General features: G+C 44.3%; 1 protein-coding gene across 12 annotated transcripts in view; it reads left to right on the top strand.

Moving 5' to 3' along the window:
* The first annotated feature begins 2,723 nt into the window (after window positions 1-2,723).
* PTPRM (protein tyrosine phosphatase receptor type M) overlaps window positions 2,724-22,657 on the top strand; it is a 484,682-nt gene continuing 464,748 nt past the window's right edge. For 5 of the 12 annotated variants that reach the window (XM_040550065.1, XM_040550063.1, XM_040550061.1 and 2 more), the window contains exon 1: window positions 2,725-3,179. In XM_040550065.1, coding sequence (XP_040405999.1) covers window positions 3,107-3,179 — 73 coding nt within the window. In that variant the 5' untranslated portion in view covers window positions 2,725-3,106. Of the gene's footprint in view, window positions 3,180-16,759; window positions 16,868-22,657 lie in introns of those variants that run through there. The other 7 variants (XM_040550067.1, XM_040550066.1, XM_040550064.1 and 4 more) reach the window with 3 other exon arrangements.

The raw sequence follows: 22,657 nt of genomic DNA, 5'->3' as shown, positions 1-22,657 counted from the left end.
AAAAAATCCACATTTAAAAATAAAGCAAAAAACTTGCAATAAAGGTTTTGTGCATTTCTTATCAGGCTACATCAAAATCTAGAAAACAGATTGTTATGCCAACTTCCATATTCATTTTTCTCCTTATCCTATGTCTTACTACTCGACTGCCTCATTCTTTGACACCTTTCAACAGGAATAATCAATGATCTTCTACATTCTTGAGCAGAAATGTGTGTTTGGGGGGAACTGTCATCAGGTATTTGAGATGATCCAGTTCAAGAACAGATGCAAATTATCTGTTTGCCAATAAGAAACAATCAGTAAAATTATTTTATTTTCTGCAGATGCTTCCAATCCTCTTCCAAGTCACAGCTTAGCTCTTAACGAATTCTCCTGGTTTTCCTGGAGCCAAACCACTAGCGAATATGTTTTATGCCTAAAGTTTTCTTGATGTTCTAATTCTTTTTTGTACTGTTTCTGGACTGTTTTCATACACACTCCAGTATCAAAACTCAGTGAAACACAGCTAATGATTACTGATCAGTCATGTGTGACCAGTGTTTTCTGTTGTTGTCTTAGCTATTCCCCAGAGCTTAACTGTTTCGTTGATTTATTGTATTTAAAACAGAATGATTATGTCTTTGAAGGTCAATGACTTTATCCCTACTGCTTCTGTAACTGTGACCACTCTTACCTACTCTTTCACAGAACTTGGTGACTCTCTGTATCATCCTCTGTAAACTAACATCGGATAGCAGTGGATATAGGCACGGAGTTTTCATTTCCCTGTCAAAAAGATAGGGTCGGAATTAAGGTTGTATGTCTGAACATGATACTTTATCACATTGTGTTAAGAATGACATTAGCCAATCAGAGTTATATTTTTTGTTTCTGGACACTATGACTAGAGAGAAGTCATCATTAGCATAAATACTAGTTTAATTTAACTGTAGATTTTTTAGTGTATATTAGTAGATACATTTGAAAATTAAGTTTACCATAAGTTAAATTACTTATGAGACTTATTAAGTTTTTTAAAACAGTTTTGTAGTTACACAAGGAACATTTCCAAGACTAGCTACAGTTTCTAATTTAGAGATGCTGTAACTGCAGCTTTTAGAGAGCATACAATTTGCATAAATTATGCATGGGAGAAAAAAAAAAGTAGAATTATTATCAAAAAAAAAAAAAAGAAAAAAGAAAAAAGAAAATAGCATAGGTTATCAAGGTCTGAGGGGATTACGAACTTTTCTGGGGGGAGGTGGGAGGCGCAGACAACTAGGAAATTCCAGGCAATTAATAGACGAAGAAAATGCTCACAATTCAAAGGAAAAGTCTGACGTCAGGAAACACAACAATTAATGCTATTCTGCCCCCTTGTGTTAACTTTGGAGGTAGCTGCCTTTACACCCCACACATCTGAAAAAGTTCACGTCCCTTCGTAGAGATTGCATCACGTAAAAAATGCATTGCTAAAACACAGTGTCCTGACAACAGAGAGGCTGGGGGCTTGCAGGAGGTGATAGAGCTGAAGGCCTAACTTTGAAGAGGACGTATTATGTGTAAATATAATACAGGATATGAATACATCTTTGATATGCGTTATAAGTTGCAGAACTGCATGGGGGATGGGTAAAGACTTCAGTTGCAACGAGATTGAAGCTAACTATACATGAGAGTATCATAAAAAACAGAGGACCTGCTCTGGAGAAAACAGAGGACGCAGAACCCGAGCTTTTGTGTTTTTTTTTTTTTTTAATTTGCCAGCTCAAACCCTTAATTGCAGCATTATTTTGATTCTTGTTTTTACCGTTTTGTTTGTGACCCCCGGGGAGTAAACAGGCGTTAAATTTGGCCTGACACCTGCACCTGAAATAAATAAATAAATAAAGCTTTAACTGAAAGTGATAGCCAACAAAAATATTTCCACCCTTAGAAGTCAAGTTCGGAAAGAAAAGGTTTAAAACCAGTAAACACATTATTGCAGTGTCTAAAGGTTAGGGACTCCAGGAGCTGAATCCCCCAAACGGACAGGGCTGCGGGGCAGCCGCACTTCTCGGGCGGCGCGGAGTAAAAAGCCCGGGACCCTCAGTGTGCGAGGAACGAAAGGCAGCTCCGTTTCGAAGAGATTTTCCTCTCACGGTTTGACGTGTGAACCCGCCGAGGCCATTTTCCACCCCAGGCTGGGCAGCAGGCGCTGTGGGGCCGGCGGCTGACAGGGCGGGCGGGCTGACAGGGGCGGGCGGGCTGACAGGGGCGCCCTACCCACCCGGGGCGAGGCGCTCAACTTTCAGGGGACCCGTTTGGGGTCTCCGTCCCCCGGCAGCAGCCCGCTGCAAGCTTTCATCGACGACTGGGTCGCGGCCACGAGCAGCGGCTGTAGGAAAAAAACAAAACAAAACACAACGCTGACGGAAAAACCCTGCTTTCCCTTCTTTTACAGTTACCCGTTCCTGCCCCGCTGTGCCTCGGCGCTGCGCCAGAGCACGGGGCAAACGGAGAGCAGGGCCGCTGCCCCTGTCCCCATCCCTGTCCTCGTCCCTGTCCCCGTCCCCGTCCCCGTCCCAGTCCCCGTTCCCGGGACATGGGCTGCGGGGCGGGCGCCCCTCGCGCTTCGTCCCCCGCAAACGCGACCCCGAAGCCGCCCGCGGCGCCCAGCCCGCGCCGCCTCGCCCTCTAGCGGGGCCGAGCGGCGCCGCCGCCGGCTGGGCGTGACTTTCCCCGCTCCCTTCAGCCCGCCCGCCTGCCGGGGGGGACCGCGAGTCAGTAAGGGAGCCGAGCTCAACCGGGACCGGCGGCGGCGCCGGGCGGGGAGACGCCGGCATTACGGGTGCCCCCCCACCCCCCCGGGCTCCGGGCTCCGGGCAGCGGCGGGGACGCGGCCCCCGGTGCGAGGGCAGCGGCCGGAGGAAGGCACCGCGGGCTCCCGGCGCCCCTCTCCCGGCGCCCCGAAAAGCCAAGGGGGACGAGGAGCGGACAGAGCGGCTCCGGGGAGCCCGGAGGGGGAGTCCCAGCCGCCCCCTCCCCGCCTGCCCCAGCGGCTGGAGGGGGGCGAGGGGGGAGCCTCCTACTTTGGCAAACACTTTGGCACTTCGCTGGATCCGCGGCAGGAAGGGGTGGAAATATGGGGAAAGTTGGAACTTGCCTGGTTACTTTGGCCGGACTTTTGCTGGCAGCGGGAGCGCAGACGTTCACAGGTAAGGGGCCGCCGCCGCGGTGGCCGGGGGCGACGGGGACACACTTTGCCTTGGATTTCTCTCTCCTTCAGACCCCCCCGGCGGGGCTGACACTTCGCAGCCGCTTTGTACGCGGGGGGAAAAAAAGTGTCTGAAGGCGGCGGAGAGGGACGAGGAGGAGAGGGACGAGGAGGAGGAGGCGGCGGGCGGGATGCCGCTGGCGTGCGCCCTGACGGGAAGGGCGCCGAGGGGAAAGGCGAGCGGCCGGCGGGGTCGGGTCGGGCCGTGCCCCGCTCGGGCTGCGGCTCTTCCCCGCATCCGCCTTCCCAAAAGTTTCCCTCTAACCCCTGCCGAGGAGGCTGAGGGGCGAGGGGAGCCCCCCACGGGCAGCCCCCGGCGTCGGGCGGCCGCGACACGGCGGGGCGCAGCCCCGGCTTTGGGGGACCCCCCGTGTGTGGGAGTGTCGGGGCTCGCAGCCGGCGGACTGGCGATCCCCTCTTCCCTCGGGTCCTCGGGTGGGTTTTCGCAGCCCCCCGCTGCTCCCCCGTCCTATTTACGTGCCGAAGAAACCCGTAATTTTAGACGGGAATCCGGATTGTGAAATCCCCTTCGCAGCGAAGCGGGCCGAGCTCGCTTCTGGGGGGTTGGGGGGGTTGTCGTGGGTTGCTTCCAGCACGAAGTTGCTGCAAAGTAAGGTAGAGAAATTGAAGACATCTGGTCCTCAGCTCATGCGAACTGCGCTTCGGTGGGGAGCGAGACTTCTGGCTTAGCTGGGTGCGCAGGCTGCTGGATATTTTGTACGCACGCGTTGCTTCCATGCAGCTCTGTGGGTAAAGCAAGTTTTAGGGGTGGGAGCTCCTGGTCTGCTTTTAAACTAGTTTAAAAAAAATATGGGTTTATGTTATGTCCCAGGGACCTTTTGTGTATGCAGCTGCATTTCCCTTAAATTCTCTACAGCGTTTTTACTGCAGATGAGACAGAGGGCTCCCGAGCAGAGGGATGTTTTGCACCGACGTGATATATACGAATGATGAAATCTTTTCCAAATACTCGTGTTAGGACAAAGCTGTGCTCTGTAGTGAATTATGGAACTGAACTCATGTATATTAGCCCTATAACTCATTAATATTGGAAGTCTAGTGTCCGAGCTTAAGTGAGAGCTCTTCCTTTATGAAGACAAACCCGTAACTCACTGCTGACCAGCACAAACTCTTGTACTTCTTGTTTAAAGTTGAGCTAGGGCAACTCTTCTTCTGGATATGTAAGTGACTTGCATGTGGGATACGCTGATGCTATACTGGAGTCAGCATTTAAGTGCCATTCATGTTGTGTTCATTTCCATTGCCACACACGGTCGTAGAAAACACAAACAATTCAGTGATGCCCTTAGGTGGATTTACTGACTTGCGCATCCAGTTATTGTACAAGGCGATTCCAGCACCTCCAAAGCTCTGAGGGAGAGACACCACGATCTCCACACTGAAACGGGATTGCAGAGGGTGCCACGGGATGCAGCATCTGGCTTGCTCTCTCCCCGTGCGTCCATATGTGCATGGATGTTAAATATTGAATGGAAAGCTTATCCGTGAAGAGGTGTGTGCATTGTTTTTTTTTTTTTTTTTTTTTTAATATCAATTCCTGGTACTCAGACCAAAATTGATGAAATTTCCATTTTTGTACTTTACCATTTGAAGTGCATGCCTGGGAGTCATTTTTGCCTAGGGGAAAAAAATTGCTGTTGCTTTTGTTAAATGTGATGCATCAGTGTCATAGAAATTAAATTACACAAAAATCCGTCCTTGAGCTGGGCAGTTAGTTTTTGTACTAGCCGTCCCTTGTTGCTGATGGGGGTTGTATGAATAACCTGCCAAAAGTTTAAAAAAGGAATTGAAAAAAAAGGAAAGAAAACCAACTCCACACATATTTGAAGCAAAGAATAGCAGTGGGTGAGTTAAGTCATCTTTGGCATTTCTAGTTCCATTTTTATTTTTACCCTTTCCTAAAATGATTGATTTATTTGACAGAGATTAGTTCTAACATTACCTTCAGCTATTGTTTTATTTGAGTTTCTTATTTAGAGAATAATCACGCTGAAAGATCAGATCTTGGCTTTTTAAGGCCTGGAAGCTTTCAAGTAATCTTTTGAAAGCAGCTTAACAGTTAATAACAATGAGATTTTCTCTGAGTCCTTAACTAAAGAATTTAAAATTCTGGACTCATTGGTTCAAGAAGCAAATGCTTTCAAGAATTTGAATTCAAGAGATGTTGCTGAAAGCACTGTCTTATATGGACAGTGCTGCTTATTTTAGAAAGTTTTTAAAAGTAGCTGGGGTCTTTCTGCGAGAACAGATTGCTTGTTCCTGAGAAACTCTAGCAGACATAAGTTAGATTTTTTTTTTTATTTAATGATTTTAGCATGTATGTCATTAAGTGGGGCCATGTGAAGACTGAAGGCTAACGTTACAAAGTGCCTGAGCTGTGTTGGTGTCATCCTCTGCCTGAGTATTCCTGCAGTATTCCTTCTGCCATCTCGCCGGGAGCTTATGCAGGCAAGGGGAGGTGATGCGCTCCTGCAAGGGATCTAGGTCAAACACAAGAGATGTGGAAAGTTAGAAGGGACACTGTAAGCCTAAATATTAGGTCTTCTATAAAATGAGAGGTCTGGATGTAATGAGTTCTGTCAAATACCAGCACGGGTAACTGAAATTGAAGGCAAGGAGATGTGTAATAGAATGCAGAAACTGTGTTTTCACAAAGGCGTTGTGCTCAGATTGATTTAAATTTGCACACAGCCTGAATCCTGAAATTGGTACTTCTTGCTTATAACCTGAGTCTGACCTAGAGAGGCCTATTATTAGAGCGCTCTATTCTCTTTTGCTATAGAAAGCAATAAGGCTGTGTATTAACACATTCTTCTTGCGGTGCTGGATTTAAAAGTTTTACTTCTTCTGCAAAGGGATGGCCTGCAAGTGCTTGGAGGAGTGATTTTGTGCCAGGACTAGTGGTGCTTATAAGGAGGAGAACAGGAGGGAAAGTGCTGTACAAAAACTGCAAATTATTTTTCTTAGGGACTAGTAAAGGTTTTCCATGGAGAATGGTAGTCCTCAAGCTATTTCATGGACTTAAAATATAAACCTTGCTTTCTAAATAGATGCTGTGCCTCATCTTCCCCTGTTTTGGTTTTGGGTGTAGGCACTCTGAAGGCAAGAATCACACTTTCCTAAAACAAATGTAAGGAAGAAACGTGACATGCTAAAGTTGGAACTTACCGTGATGATGCTGATGGTTGGTGACAGCAGAGAGGGAGGATGAAAAGAAAGAAGATGGGTTACGTCTTCACAGGTCCAGTCCCAGCTGACGTGAAGCTTCTGGCAATCGGAGAAATGTGTAGAAAGTAAAAACTTTCTGGTGTAATTTACTCATCTTAAAGAGGTTTGTCAGAGTGTTCAGGGTCTGTATTTGGAAGCCTTTGATAGCTATTCTGATCATTTTGCCAGCAAAGAGCCGTAGGTTTGTTTTATATCTTATTTTAACAAATTCTGCTTTTTCCTGCACTGCTCATTCCACCTGCGAGCCCGTATCCCAGCACTCGCGAGGGAAGCGAGGTGTGCTGGTGGAAGCACAGCGGTACCAGCACCTGCAGCAGTTGTCAGCTCGTCAGCACGACTGTTCAGCTGAACTTCCTAGCCTGGACGTGGCCTTGCTGAGCAGCCAGCTGCGGGAGAAGATGCCCAAACCAAACGCCTCGCTGTCAGAGGCTTTTGCTGCTCCTACTACAGCTCTGATTTCCGTAGGTGAATGACTCTATTTGGGTTTACACCCAGGAGTAACTGCATTTAAAACAGTCCAAGTTAGTGGAAGAAAGGTGAAGGATCAGGTTTGAATAGGTCTGTATTTTTAAGCACTTTTGGCAGTTTGGAGCTTGAAATAAAGTTTGTGTTTCCCTGTAAACTAGGACGTACTCGAGAATGCATCCGGTTAAATGAGAGTCTGGGCTTTGGAAGCATCGGGGTTTGTCAAAAAAGAAACCGTGTGGTGGGGTTTGCTTTTTATATTGTTGAGCTATTCTGGTGTCAAAAGTTAGTAATGAAACCACACCAGAAATTAAAAATAAACCTTTCAGAAGATTACAAGGATGTAAAAACACTGAAAAAAATCCTGTGGTGTTTCTTTGGTCTCTCAATTCAGTGGTCATCAGAATTTGTGCGGAAAATAGATTACAGTGTCCTGAAACAATATAGCAGTATATAATTTACAGAAAATAATCTGTTTAGTGCTCGCAGAAGGTGCTAGATTGACAGCTAGAGAGACAGATTCCTCAAACTCATCACGACACAAGTTAGGACAGAGAGAGGAAGCTTCTGGTCTCCATCTCAGTGACTGGTGAGGTGAGCACAGTAGGTGTAGGATTAATGGGACGAAGTCTGGTGGTGTGGTGAGGTCAGGACCTGGGAACTGATCCTCTGCTTCGCACCTTGCACTTCCATCCTGAAGGAAAGATCACTTCAGAGGGCTGCCTCTTGTGTTTAAAGCTTATTAGTACCATTGTCAAACACTTATTTAGGGTAGCTACATCATTAAGTTTTAAAGGTATTTCCACAGAAAATGATATGCTTTTATGAGCCTTTCAGCTCCCAAGTGTGTAAATAAGTGGGTTTGAAAGTTTTCTCAGGAATAAATTGTTTATTAGTGAGTGAGTGCACCTGAATTACCTTAATTCTCCTCAATTTCTGTAGGAAAAATTGAGAGTCCTCTTTCTTTCATCCGAGTTTGCTGATAATTTCCAAATGTGTATTTCTGATTTAATATGTAATGCTCTCAATGTATCGAAAAGCATTTCAGGAAAACAAAACCAATCTGGAGCATATGGTAATATGTTTTTTTCTTTTTTTTTAAAAACAAACAACAAAAAAACAAAGTTTAGTAATAAATTTTACTCTGTTGCTTTCCTCGCCCCCTCTGTTCACTTCTTTCTGCTTTTGTAGGGCACGAACACTTGTGCCTCCGTGGGTTTGCCTGCTGTGCTCTGCTGCTGATCACTAGGTGTAGCTGCATCTCTAAATCCACTTTTCTAAGTGGAAAAAGAGGAAGGGCTGGAAGCTGGGCTTTTCCTTGAATGTCAGGATGTTTGGAACTTGGGAGGTGTGAAAATATTTGGTGAATTTTTGCGACCTAGAGAATTTGAAGCCACTGGTGGCTTGTTTGCACCAGTTTGCTTATAATACAAATGAACTTTTCATTATGTATAAAAAGGCTGATTTCAGTATCACTGTTACTGCAGCACTCATTCAGCCTTCTGTTGAATACTGCAATAAAATGCATGAAATTACGAAGAAATTTAGTGCTTTCCTAGTGGCTTAAATGCAGGGGTAATAGCTACAGAGGTGTGATAAAGCTGTATCTTAACCATCTCGATTGATCTGTAGGTATGTCTTAAAGAAAAGGCTCAGTGTTGTGTGAGTTAAGACCTTGATAATGCATCGTGGGGGGACCTCTGCTCCACTCAAAGGAATTATTTTCGGAAAGGATGTTTCTGTCAGGGGAATTCTGTACTGATTTTTGGAAGAGCCTTGTGTTGTGGCAATTAAAGGGCACGTCACTGCCTTTAATATTGCGAGGAGTTACAGAGAGTAAGCCCTCACCCATGCTTTAAAAATGAAGAAAAGACATTTTTATGCCCAGGTTTCTGAGAGTAATGGTAAAAGTGAAGGTGTATTTATGCCTGTAACACATACTCATGTCCAGAAGCTGCAGGGAATAGGGAAGAAGTGGCTCAGCCATTTCACTCTGCATGCCCCTTAGCCACATGAGGAGCAGTGGTAGCAAAGAAAGTAATAACCGCATTTGTTCAGACAAAAGCAGGGGAGCATTAGCAGGAAGGAGCTCTGAAAGCAGGTGAGCATTGTGGTGTTTGGGGAGAAGGGTGGGAAGGAAGGCACGACACTGTGTGTAAGAGTGTAAGAAATGAATCTTACTGGAAGGGAAAATACCCTAGGAAAAAGCTGAAGTCGTAAAGGCAGTTAAATGGCATCTGGAAAACATAAATGGATTTATATTTACTCACATTTTCTTATTTTTGTCATCTTTGTTTTGAACACACTTGTCTCGTTAATTTATTCAAGGCTTGAACATGTCTTCTGACAGCTTTACATAGCAATATTTGGTTATCTTTGCACATATGATTAAGTGTAATGATGTTAATGAAACTTTATTTTTTTTCCCTGTGGAATGGTGTGAAACCCAGATTTCTCACATTTCTTGTGTGAGCAAGGTGGTTTTTCCTTTTTTTTTTTTTCTTCTTTTTTTCCCCCTTCTTCCCCTACATGTGTGTAATCTGCCCTGATTTCAAGAGCAGCAGGTTTTGGTTACAGTAGGGATTTTGGAAGGGGAGCTTGACAACTTGAACCCTATCACCACTTTATCCCCAATTCTAAAATCCAGTATTGTTTGACTCCTTATTCTATTCAGTTATTTCATTATTCTGTGACTGTCAAAAACACTTTTGTCTGTGGCCCTTTGTTGTAATTCTGTAATGCATAATGGTAGGCTGATTAGATGAAATAGTGGTTTTTAGTTTTGCTGATGAGATTGTTCTGTAAGACTGAATATTACGGGAGTTTCTGCGCTCTTCCAGGTAGGTGGACAGCGGACTGGCAATGCCCTGGGGTTTTTGCCATGGAGTTGTTCTTACAGGTAAACAAAGAGAGTGGCTTTTCACATCTGTGCTTCTGGTGAGTATAGACTGGACTGGATGATGAGCATCGCTGTAGTTGTGCGTATACTTGTAACCTATGCAGTAGTCCATGTCGTGCTCACAGCAGAGGTAGTTGGGGGAGCTTTTTCTTTTTCCCACTCTCCACCTGATGTTAACTACTCCCATATCTTGGGAGCTGATGCTCTGTAATTCTGCCATGGCTAGTCGTGCAGTCTGTGATCACTAAAGCGGTCACCTGCACGCACACCTTACAGTTCCAGTTGGGAAGCCTGTGCAGTTTCTGCGGGTACGTAGAGAAAACAGATCTGGCAGCAGTCTGTTTTTTCACAACCGGAGATCACATCCCAGGCAGAGACTGAGATCTCCCAAAAGGATTCACGTTGTCCTCTACCTGCGTAGAGTCTCACCTGTGGTATTTTCAAGTTCATGGCTTTTCCCAGCTTTAACATACGCTTCTGCTAACAGCTGCGAACAAACACGAAAGTCGGTTTCCATCTCCGTGAGCTGCGTTAGGCCCCAAATCAGACACAACTGTTCTTGCTGTAGCTGTTTGCTATGCTTATTCTCGCTTCTTACGGGATGAGTGAATTTGTTTTGTTTGAACAGACAGATTTCATTATTATCCTTCTGCTTCTGGTAAATAAAATTACAACAAGAAGCCCAGTGTTTCCTAACAACTCCACGGTCTGTTCAGCGTGTGCTCACGCACTTGGTAGGAACTTGCTTGAGTGAGGAAATGCATTTGTTTCAAGGTTCAACCCTGCTTGCCAACTGCATAGGACTATGCATAATTTATTGCAATTACTATGATATTTCTGTCACAGGGTGTAATTCAATATCAACATCACTCTGATCACAATTTTTTGGAAGCTATTTGTATTTTGATAGTGTAAATCTCTTTTTCCTTCTCTGCTTTAAGATGTGCTGTATGATCTTAACCAGGAAATGTTTTCCCCGCTCTGCGGGACTTTTTGAGCCTGGAAGTTTTTTCTGGCTCCACATTGGGATGACATAGTGGAACACGAAGTGCGCTGCCGGAGCACAGCATGCAAAAGACAGATGCATATTGTAATTTCTGTTGCTTGGTGATCAGAGCTCCTGCGTAGGTGTGGGAGACCTGGATTTAAGTGCATGCTCTGGCGTTTGGCTGTGGCATGGGTGAGCATTGTCGTAGGCTGTCTTTTCTGTTCTTTTTTGGTGGGTTCAGTTTTGACCATGGTTGAAGTGTTCTTTTTTTTTTTTTTTTTTTTTTTTTTTTTTAACTGACAGTTAAGAACCCCTAAATGTATTTAGAGAACACTTACAGCAGCCATCGGCTGTCACCTATAACTTAAGTCTTGCCCAGAAACTCAACAGTGTACTTAAATACTGTCACATATTTAGGAGATGAAGACAGTTGTGGACATTTGCAGGAAGTGTAGTACTCAGTGGGGTAGTTTTTATGCTAATGGCTGAGAATCGCTTTAGCCTTTTTTCCTCTAATGTTCCATTTTCTGAATTCTGCAGAGCAGATGAAGATTATTTTACAAAGCACCGCATACAACACTTTAATATAAGCACTTTACATAACACATCACTTCAGCTGTTTTTCTTTTTAACTTCTGCAGAAACAGCTATTACCGAAGTCATTTCTCAGCTAGGTAAGATAAATTGTTGTCCCAGTGATAATTTGGAGGCACCATGCAGTTGATGCCCTCTTCCCTGTGTCTGAGGGATGTCATCTCGATTCGGTCCTAGCTCAGGAGGAAGCCTCCGCAAGCGCTTCTCCGAGCACCTTCCTCACGGTGAGCACCTTTCTGAACATGAAAGCAACCTTCTCGGGCTAGGTCTGCGGGTGTCGTAGGGAACCAGCAAAACCAAAACACAATTAAAGTTAATATTTATTCACAAACCTCAGAAGGTTGGCAGTGAGAGCTGGAAGCCGGTACGTTGCCCAATGTTACTATGCTCTGTTTATAGTGACAGCAAAGCACGTGGATTGAGACCACACATAAAGTTCATGAGGTGTGTTTTATTTATTTTTACTTGAAGAGTTGTTGTTAGAATTGCCTACATAAGTCTGGGCTAGTAAGGGATTTATGTGAATTAGCCTGGCATTTTCATTTGGGCATTTGGAAACTACAGGGGTTTCAGTATTTACTTTTAGTGTTTGAGGAAAGCACGCGCCCTTTAGAACAAATACGCAGTGAAATTGCATAGGGCCCAGAAGCCCAAGACGAGTTGAAATACACTCCTCACAAATTAAAAACTGCCTTCCACAGCAACAGTGCAGCAACAGGAGCAGTGGATTGGGGTTTTTTGAGGTCTTACAGAAACTCCAGAGCCGGATCTTTTCCAAACGCTTAACAGAAAGGCAGTTTGTCCGGTGCTTCTTTGCATCTTGACTATTGGAGAGTTCAGCGTTACCCACATTAGACACCCCACACAGCTGCGAAAAAGGTGTGAATGTTAAAAGACTGAAAATGTTCCTCAGGTTGAACCTGGTGTGTAGATTATGCATGCAGTGAAATGAAAGGAAGGTGTGGGGAGCTGGGGGTCGGCCTCTTCTCACAGATAACCAGTGATAGGACTAGAGGGAATGGCCTCAAGTTGCACCAGGGGAGGTTCAGGTTGGAAATGAGGAGACATTTCTTCTCAGAAAGAGCAGTCAGCCATTGGGACGGGTTGCCCAGGGAGGTGGTGGAGTCACCGTCCCTGGGGGTGTTCAAGGAAAGGTTGGACGTGGTGCTTGGGGACCTGGTTTAGTGGGTGACATTGGTAGTAGGGGTCATGGTTAGACCAGATGATCCTGGAGGTCTTTTCCAACCTTAATGATTCTGTGATTCTGTGAATATTCCTTAGCTACTTCTGCTGCAGTTTCAGCTGCAGGCGGACAGCCGTGTGACTGTGTGGCCTGAAGCAGCGGGCCTGCCCGTGAGGAGTGTGCCTGCCAGCCTCAGCCGCCTGTCCCACTGTCAGTCCCCTGGCAGCTGTGGGGTCTCCATTGCAGACAGGATTGAGGTGGGTGGAGGGTTGAAGCCACAGTTACTGCGTATAAGGACTGTCTGGGCTGTGTCTGGTTGTGTCGCCTTGGTCACTTCAAGGGGAATTAGGCTATGTGAGCTGCATGCATTTGCTGCTCTTGAAATTCCTTCGCTGATTTCTTGAAGAGAAACATACAATCATTAGAAATGTATGTCCTCAGTTTGGAAGGTACCTGTTATGACTTGGTGGGGCACGGAAACTGAAAGCAGCTGCCTGCTTGTTCTGGTGTCAGGCAGGAGTCACCAGGTGCTGGGTTTAGACTGCAGCGTGGAAGCTTGTGTTTTGAAAGTTACTGCTTCCCTGTCAGTCCTGTTGTGGTTGTTGCAAACCTTCAGTCGGTTTCTGATGCACAGCCCAAACTTGCAGACTTTGCAATGAAAACTGTCCATACTTGTGAAGATCTCAGTTTTAAGAATGAATACGGATTCGCAGCTTCCTGAATTGGTCCACGGTAAATCTGCCTCGGTGAAGTAGTGTCTGGCAGACTTGTTTGCTCGTGGTGGGTGGATCGCAGGAGCTTTGGGAGCCACTCACCTCCTGTAAGTGAGGAATCTCACATTTCCAGAACTGGCTCTGGAAGTCTTCACAGCCTGCAGAGTGCTGTGCTAGATTTACAGCCGTTAGAAATGAATTCTGGCTCGTCTGTCAGAAGATGTGTATTTCCAGACTTTTTGAAGGGGAACTGCAGAAAAGTCGGGTCTATGTGCGAGCAGCTGCCGTTGAACAAATAACGTGATATTCACCAGTAGCCCCATTCACATGATTTCAGTGCTTTGACTCTACGCAGTGGTCTAGCAATAAAAGAAAGAATTGCCCAATTACAGTAATCTGCTAGAGCTGTGTACTCCGGAATTTTGTGCAGAGCAAGAGGGAGGGCTCTTACCTGCTCGCAGTTCTGGCTAAAATTGCACTTTAACACCATCCATTCCGCAGCAAATAACATACATATTTAACAAAGCTGTTAACCACCAGGCCACCTTTAAGAGTATATTGCTGAGCTGCCCCCTTCTGCGCTCTCTCCACCTCCTTTTCCATGCTCAGGCCTGCCCCCATCCCCATTCTCCATCATCAGGAGCCCCGTGTCCTCCTCTGCTGCCTCTTCTGAGGGCAGCCGTGACCCCAAGGCTGGAGGACGATGCCCGGACACTTTGGGGATCAATGTGCACAACTGATAAGGGCACGTAGCCTCTGGGGGGCTGCCACAAAAGCTTGGGGACAGACATCCTGGCTGCCTGCTTATTATTCATACCAAGAAGGCTTATTATTATCATCATTATTTTTTTTTCTGAGGCAAATTAGATCAGAATGGTCCCGTGCATGTATTACGACACATGCCAGCAGAGCGTGTGGTTATGAGTAAGTGGTGTAAGCGAGCGGGGTTTAAGTTTTGCTTTGCTTTGCGCGGAGAGCAGTCACGGTGAACAGTTCATAGCAACAGCAGGCACTGCTAGTGGAGAATGCGATCCCGTGGCCAGATTTAGATTTCAGACCAGATGGACGTTATTCATAATATTATTTGGGTGTTAATGGTTTTTACTAGAGTGCAAAATAAACTGCTTAAGTTTTTTTTTTTCCATATTTGTTCTTCAAGCTAAAAAGAACTAGCTTGGCACTATTAATACTGGCACTATTTATATAAACACGAGCTCAAAAATTAAAGATGAATATGGTTGGGTTGGAGCATGCGATATAATTAATTACCAAGAGCTTCTGATGGCATAGTAATTGCAGGTAATCAGGTGTTGCACAAGTCAGCATGAACACCCTGATATCAGCATTTTGTAGAAACGGAGTTACATGCACAGCCTTCTGAAAAACTCATCTGGCATCCTTTTCTTCATGGACAGCGTGCCATCAGGCAGTATGCTAGAGGTATCAGCTCTTGGCTGAATCTTTTTAGTACTGATTAGGTGAAGGGGAAGATGCAGAGTCTTGCATTACATAAACCTGCTTCCTTTCTTAAACACAGAATAAACATTGTATGCAAACCTTTAAGAAGAATTGTTGTCTCTTTATTCGAGTCCTGGAATTAAATGCTGTATTTAAGCCAAGGTAGTGATGTATGTGCGTGTTCTCCATGTCGATGGGTTAATTTTGGTAATAATTTCTATGTGTGGTTAAAATGCGTATAAATACATACGCAGTAAATGTGTATGCCGTGTATTCTATGCCGTCTTGAGAGACAATTCTGCAAGTTCATATTTCTACCAGCTTAAACTGGGCTTTCGGACGAGCTCGAGAGTTCCCAGTCGGTACAGACGATGTGCAGATGATCAGCGTGGTTCCTGCTGATGAAAGTTGGGTGTGCCAGCAGGATGCTGCCTGCGGTGCCCCGCGTGTTGTCCCGTGCAGAAGCTGAAGTGCCCAGTTGGAGCAGCCAAGGTCTCGCCCCTTATCGAGAGCGTAAGGTTCCTTCTTAATCCTCATACGGCTGCTGTCTCTGCTGGAGTGTTAATAGATAGTCTAATTTGTGAGCTAAATTACTAATTGTATTATGAGTCTAAACCTTATTAAGCCTTTTGTGTGGAATTAGATCACAGAGCTTTGGGAAGCTGAATCCTGCTTGGGTTCAGTCTCCTCCCTTTGAAGAGAGGAGGAAGCCTGCCTGGTGTCTTCAGAGCTGCACAGCCCTGAACTCTTCTGCTGCCATCTGTGTCAGTGACAGGATCGTAAGTTTGAAAAGCAGGGTGGCTTTGAGAACAGGCCCTCAAGTGGGGTCTCAGTTACCCGAAGGCAGCGACATGCTGCATTTAGCTGAGCTGAGGCCAGGGCTGGAATATAAACGAGTTACTCTGAGCTCGTGTACACGCGCTGCATGGAGGTTCAGCTGTACGGGAGTTGCTGAAATCTTGCAAAAGCTTTCGAATGGCTGCAGTTATCCATCAGGATGGGGTTTGGTAGAGGTATACTCGTGTAAGAGTTCACCTAGAAGAACTCTTAGTAATCTAATTTGAGCGGCTTATTAAAGTTATTTCTGGAGGTGTTCATAGCCACCTAGAGCTGGAGAATGCTTCCCCTGTCGCTCAGCTGTGCTGCCGGATTTCAGGAGCCCTCCTCAGCTGCTCCTCTGCGAGTTCAGCCGGGTCAACTGAGGCTGTTCTCAGAGGCGGTTCGCGCTCTCCACTCTGCTTTTGCACTGGAGTGAGTGTGCTAATGCAGCCCAGCTGGAGACGGAGCCGATTGCCTCCAGCGGTGGATCAGTAATAAATAAACAATGGGGGACTTGATGGATTTTTGACACCCCTTGCGATACATTTTTATGTTCATCTGTAAGATGGCTGGGAACTGTTGTGCCTTTGATGCGGGAATGTTGCACCTGTGGCAGTTCATGGTCTTTCAGAGAAGACGTTCACATTTACTCTCCATATTTTCCTGTACGTACATGATATGCATTTCCAGTGGTATCAAGTTTTACTCTATAATTCCCCACAATAAGCTGCTGTGAGGAACTGTTCTTCTTTTACACCTGAAGTTATCAGAGACTTGCACGTACTTAACGTTCCTGCCTTTTACATTTTTTGGCATTTGAAATGCATAGACAATATATGAAGGTAATAGGATATGTAGCTTGTCATGTCATCTTTATATTTTAAGATATTTCTATTTTTTAGCATTTATCATAAATTTCAGCATCTGTCCTGAGAGAGTGAAGTATCAGAGAGTTCTGCACCAGTTTGTTCCCTATGCACTTGTTCTCTATGCCTACACCCTGTGTATTTATTGTCTTTGTGATGAGAGCAGCTGAAAGTCAAGGCAGATCATCTTCAGGTGTGTCTGTAACAGCCAGCTTGTGTTTGTTAGGGGGGTTCTATGTAGCTCCCAAATTGTATCTCACACTTGTTGGAGTATTTGGGGAGACAACTGTTTTTTGAGAAAGTTTTTGTGTGCTTTACAAGAATTTTCTGGCACTTTCTTATTCAAATGCAGCATACCTTGGGACCAAAGCAGGTGCTGTTTCACAATGACCTAGGTGAGTACAAGCAGGACAGAAAGGGAAGGATAATCCACAGCTCTGCCCGGTTGCCATCTTTTTCTCTCTTGACTCTGTGTCTGAAAAATAAAGTGTTATGAAGCGTGTCTGTCTACTCTAACTTTTGTCTTGGTCATCTTCTTAGTCTGGTCTTGGTTGCCTTTATGTGTTTTGTTTTTGTTTGTTTTGTGTTTTCTTCCCCTCAGGCTGCTAAGGGTAACTGCACATCACAGCATTCCTGTGGTTGTTTTCTTTGTGTTGGCTTTGTGCAAGAGGCCAGGTTTTCAAAGCAAACAGCAAACGGGAAGAACAAATTAGAAGGGTGAGCATTTTTTTCACGTCATGAATAAGTACAAGTGTCTGTTACTGGAGGTATTACAGCAGAAAATGGAGCATTGAGTCATGCTTGTACCTTGTGGCAGTGGTGGCACTGTGTGTCACAGCTTCCTTTTCAGCTGCAGCTACTGATCGAAATAACTAAGTGAACTGTTAATTAATTTTGGTGAGTTTGTATGCTTGGATGTATTACTACACCATTCCTGGATGTGGAGGAGAGACTTTGGGTTTTGTGCCTTTGGATGGTAGCATTCTGAATTTTTCTCTTCTCTTGGGTGCTCTTTGGAGCACTTCCCATATGGTGCCTTTACTGCAAGGCACGTCTTTGTCCTGTAGAGACGTAGGTTTTGAGATCTCTACATGGGAAAAGTTGCTTCATCCATAAGCTGCTGTCCTCACAGAGAGCGTCTGCTCCAGCAAAGCTTACTTCTTCCCACCACCCCACTGTAGCCAGAGCTCCCATTACGCTACTTCCCTCCCTCCTTTGGCAGCAGCCCGTGTACTGGTTTGACTCAGGAAGGAATAATTTGGGCTTTGGATAAGCTGTGGGGTTTTTTTCGCCTTTTTTTTTTCTGTAAATAAAGTTTTGTGATCATGAGGGAGGGGATGGGAGGACAGTTATGACATAACTACCCGCGTTACAGTGCTAATTATGGTGTATATTGACATTAATAGGGAACTTGCTGTTGCCACGGGCAGAATCTCCCAGTGGGAAGTGCAGAAAAAACCTGGTTCAGAGTAGAAAGTGATGGAAAAACCTGGCTCTGATCTTGTGCGTGGCAGCGTGAGAGTTGGTATAGCTGGTTGAAAGCCTTGTTACAAGCCTTGAAGCATTTTGGGTGGCCCTGTGTGGAGCCAGGAGCTGGGCTCAGTGACCCTTGTGGGTCCCTTCCAGCCTGGGACATCTTCTGCTTCCAAGGACCGGGGCTGGCTGCACTGGCTCAAAGCAGAGCTGGAGCAGGGAATTTGTTGTAGATGTTTTCCAGGGATTACAACCGCTGTGGCTGTGCGAATTGCAGGCACAGCTGGTGCGTGGACACGAGGCATTATGAAAGTGTCGCGAGCTAAGAGCGTTTCAAGGTACATTTAGTCGCAGTGCTTTTCTGCTTAGGCTTGCGCATGGTCTCTCTATTGCATTTGTGCTGGTGGAGTTTGAGAGTTGTGGCCTTGGTGTTTATTCCTAAAGGAGACAACACTTGTATGCTTAGGAGAAGAAGGAAAAAAAAAAAAAAGGAAAGGAAAAAGCATGACCGTGTGGTTGTTATGTTAAATGAATTTTAAAGTTGGTGAGAAGAGGCATTCGGAGATGAGAATGCTTGGGGGGAGAAATGAAAGTGCACTGGAGCTGTTTCCCCTGGAGGGCTTTAGGCAGGATTGAGGAGAAGTGGTGCATACTGAAGCCTTGTTTATAGTCTTTCACTTACTGTTAATAAAACAGGGATGTTCTAAAAGGTTTCCATAATTAAAATGCGGTCCTTGAGTATAGTGCATTTTCGGAACGGTCTAAAGGCCTGCTGCCTCTCAGGCTGCTTAAATCATTATTTATAAAAAAAATGCTGCAGTGGACTCGGTGTTTTGAAGTTGTTTTCAGTAGGAATGATGTTAGAAATAAATGTTGGGGATTGAATAAATGAAAACAGAACTTATGGGGAAGCTGATAAGTGTACAAATTGACTGGTTACTAACTAATTACCAGTACAGAGATTGTTTTTTTTGCTTTCTTTCTCGCTATTTTTTTTTTTTAAATTGGCTGAATATTAATAAATCTGGCTTATTTCTGGGAAACAGCAAGTTTTAATGGTCGTGCAGAAATTCATAATAAAGCTAAGGAATTAGCATAATAAATAATTATTGCTTCCAGGGTTTTTATTGTTAAGATAATAAAATGTTAAAAAGCAAGCCACTTGAGTAGAAAGTAATTGCACTGACAAGCACCACACAGCTAGCATTCACAATAAAGTAAACCTTCCCTCAATGTCAACCTGATTTGCTATCCACATAAATGCTTCCTCACATTATGGAAATGTGCTTTTTCTATCAACAGAGAAGAATAAAACTCCAGGCATCTAATTAATCTTGTCTGACGTTTGATTTCATACTCAGGTTAAAACACGAGGCAGGTGGGTCTATTTTTTCCCCCCTCTATGTGCATGACCACAGGCGAATCTCTCCATTAATGTCAAGCTGCATCTGTGTGTCTGCGACTCTGCCACATGTCAGTCATTAATGCATTAGCGTTGCTTGTATTTGATTCATATGCACCAGTTTTCCTGTCTGGAGGGCTTGGTGAATGGGAAACTGCAAGGCTGCAGCCCTGTATCGTGAGCGTTTCACCTTGACCCTCCCTGCAAAGGAAGAGGGGCTCTGTAGGAAAAGGATTAGGAGCGGTAATTTGTAGCACAGGGAATTTGGAAGTTAGTGTGACCCGGCGAGGGAAGGAAACAAAACTGGGCTTTGATACTTGCATTGATAAAGAATGCTCTTGTTAAAGTCGAAGAACTTTTCATAATACGTAACCCTGTTACCTGCAGTGTTGTAGGCTTGTTGGCGGCGGGACTGCTTTTATAAAATTCACAGAAACTCCTACAAAAGAAGTTGGCTGCATTATGGTTATTTTATCTTAGGAAATTCGAGTTAATGGCTTCTGCCAGAGGCAGCGTGCTACACTTGAAAATGTGGTGGTTTGACCTTGAATGCTAAAAACCTGTGCAACTCTGTTGTGTTTTTACATACTTAGGTAATACAAACATTTAAAAAGGACACTGTTAAGAACCCAGGTCCAAAAAACAAGCTCTGAGTGTTCTTGAAAATGAAAGGGATAACCTTAAAAGATTGCATAATTAAAAGGAAGCCATCGAACTGAAAAATATTTTCATGAACGTAGTGTATGTATTAGAATATTTTTCTGCAAAATTTCCTGCATTCAAAATCCCATGGCACTGGGAAATAAATGTTTGCTTATGAAATCCAAAAGTAAGAGGAAGAATGAGTTTTGTTCTGATGACTGAATGCAAAAAGTAGAAGCAGAAGCATCACTGGTGAAGGAGAACTATGTTGCGTTTTTCTTTTTTTTTTTTTTTTCCCCAAGCTTTAACTTTTGTTTCCAGTGTTAGTCTCCTACTTCATAGTAAGTGTGTGACTGAAATTATTTTTCTCTGTATTCCAAATATAGGGGCTGCATCCTGCTTGGAATATATATTTGTATAACACTTGCATAGCAGCCCCATCTGTAAATAACTTGTTAATGGTGCTGAAGATCCTCAAAAAAGCATACTACATCAACCAAAAATGCTTATGTATAGCTTTCTTGTTTATGCCAAATCGGTTGTATACAAATTGTAAGTCACCAGAGTTAGGCAAAAACTGTAAATCTGGTTTGAGTAAATGGCTACTTCCCACATCACCAGCTTTTGGACAGCAGCAGGTAGGAGCCGATGCCAGGTGAGTTAGCACTTAGACCTAAAAAGAAAGATTTATTTGTGGTTGACCTCTTGGTGGCTGTGGCTTTCCCACGTCACCGTGGTGCTGCTTGGTTGGTGCGTGGTCTGTGGTTGTTCTGGCTGTCTTAAAAGGTGGCTGATCTTAAAAGGTGGCCTCACCAGAAGGAGGTAGGAGATGGAGCCAGGAAATACATCAGTGTCCTCGCTGCGAGGTTCTTGCTGTCAGCTTTTCCCTGGATGTTTCTTGACAGATTTTGCCTTCCAGACGCAGAACTCAGGCTCTGGAAGAGGTGCAGTAACACAGCTTTAGTCCACATTTGCTAACGTTTTCTACCTCAAAGAAGGGCTATTACTGCTCTTACAGCTTTCAAGGGCGTCTGAAATGTGGATGTGGAGTTGGAGAATGCCTTTCTGTTCAATAACCCGGGTAGGTAAAAGCCACAGATTTTGTTAAGAGATTAGTCATAACGCTCAGCGTTTCTGTGCTGCAGTTTCTTTTTGGCTGCTGGTAGAAGGGATGAGAGTCACAGAACAACTCGTGCAGTCAGGAGCTTCAGCACATCAGCTTGTCCAGCCCCCTGCTCAAAGTTGAACTAACTTCAAAGCTAGATCACGTTGCTCAGTGCCTCATCCACCTGAGTTCAGAGCATCTTTAAGGATGGAGACTCCACAACCTCTTTCGGTTATGTTAACTTCTGAAATAGGAGTTTTAAAAACGTTCAGTATGTCAGCTTAATATTTTTGTAGAAGAGAAAAAAATATCAAGAAAAGATAGCTTTCACCTGAAGTTTTAATATACTCTGGACTAAATTATTTTGTGTGTGTGTGTGTCTGAATGCGTTTTGTTTGAAATATGTCTGTCAGGTCTTTCTAAATACCTTTTCGTAGTGTTGTCAAATACTTTTAAGGGCGCTGATAATGTAAACTTTTGTTGCTTTCTGTCTAGCTTTGTTCAGAATGAATGTGGCCGTACAAGGGACTACGTCAGGTTTTGTTATTAGAAGAATAACACAATGATGACCTATATCAAGTAAGAGATGGCCATTCCAGAAAACATTAAAACTTCATTTTAAAAGTCCCATGGTTTAAAGGCACACACTTACTACTTGCATAGCAGAGGTTTTCACTGCATGGTGCCAGCATTCTTGTCTAATACCAAAGAAGATGAGCTCTCTCTAGAGATGATGCTTTTTGCAATTAAAAACTTCAACAAAGAGAAAATACGCACTGATACTAAAAAGAAAACAAATTGCAGAACCTCTAAAAGGAGAAAAAATTATAAAATAAATAAATAAATCACTGCAGAGGGAAATTAGGAAAGGGATAAGAGATGCAGATTTTTAACAGAGTTCTGTCCCCAGATAACACTGGCAGGGAGAGAAGTGATGTTACTCTTAACTTTGAGACTCCATTGGGAGTTTTAAAACACTGGAAGGAAGGAGAAGTGGTGCCACTGGAGAGGTCTGTGGAAAGGAACAACGGGCACAAACATGTTTTTCTGCTGCAGGGGAACGAGAGGTTGTTATGCTGTGTCCAAACAATTTTTCTGTACTTTTTTTGGCCCTAGTTTAACTACTGGTGACTTTCACCCCAGGTCCTGTTCTTTCCAAGTGCTGTAGAAATCTAAACTTTCCTGTTCTGTGTGTGTGTGACCAAATTAATACAAACTCTCATTGAGTTGGGGCCTGACTAGACACGCTTTGGATCCCAGGCATGCTGGTATTCACAGAGGTGTTGATTCATTTGAGACTTAAGCAACTAAGTCCCCATTGCTGTCCTTTTTCCTTATTTATCTTTTTAGCAATAAATTTTGTTCTTGCCAGCAATGGGCTAAGTAATGAGATGACACATGCTGGTCATTTCCAGGGATTAAAGTTCATGTTTTGAGAGAATTTTAGAGTTTACAGTCACAATAAAAACATCTTTCTGGTAGTCACTGAACAGTGAAAAGGTTACGGGTTATTCCATGTTTAAATTAATTACCGTGTCAGGCTTCTAATTAGGAGCTGGTGTA

Source organism: Cygnus olor, chromosome 2 (genome assembly GCF_009769625.2).
Source record: "Cygnus olor isolate bCygOlo1 chromosome 2, bCygOlo1.pri.v2, whole genome shotgun sequence".
NCBI classification, from domain to species: domain Eukaryota; kingdom Metazoa; phylum Chordata; class Aves; order Anseriformes; family Anatidae; genus Cygnus; species Cygnus olor.
Note: the sequence above shows the minus strand (reverse complement) of the source record. Positions and strands in the feature narration are given on the sequence as shown.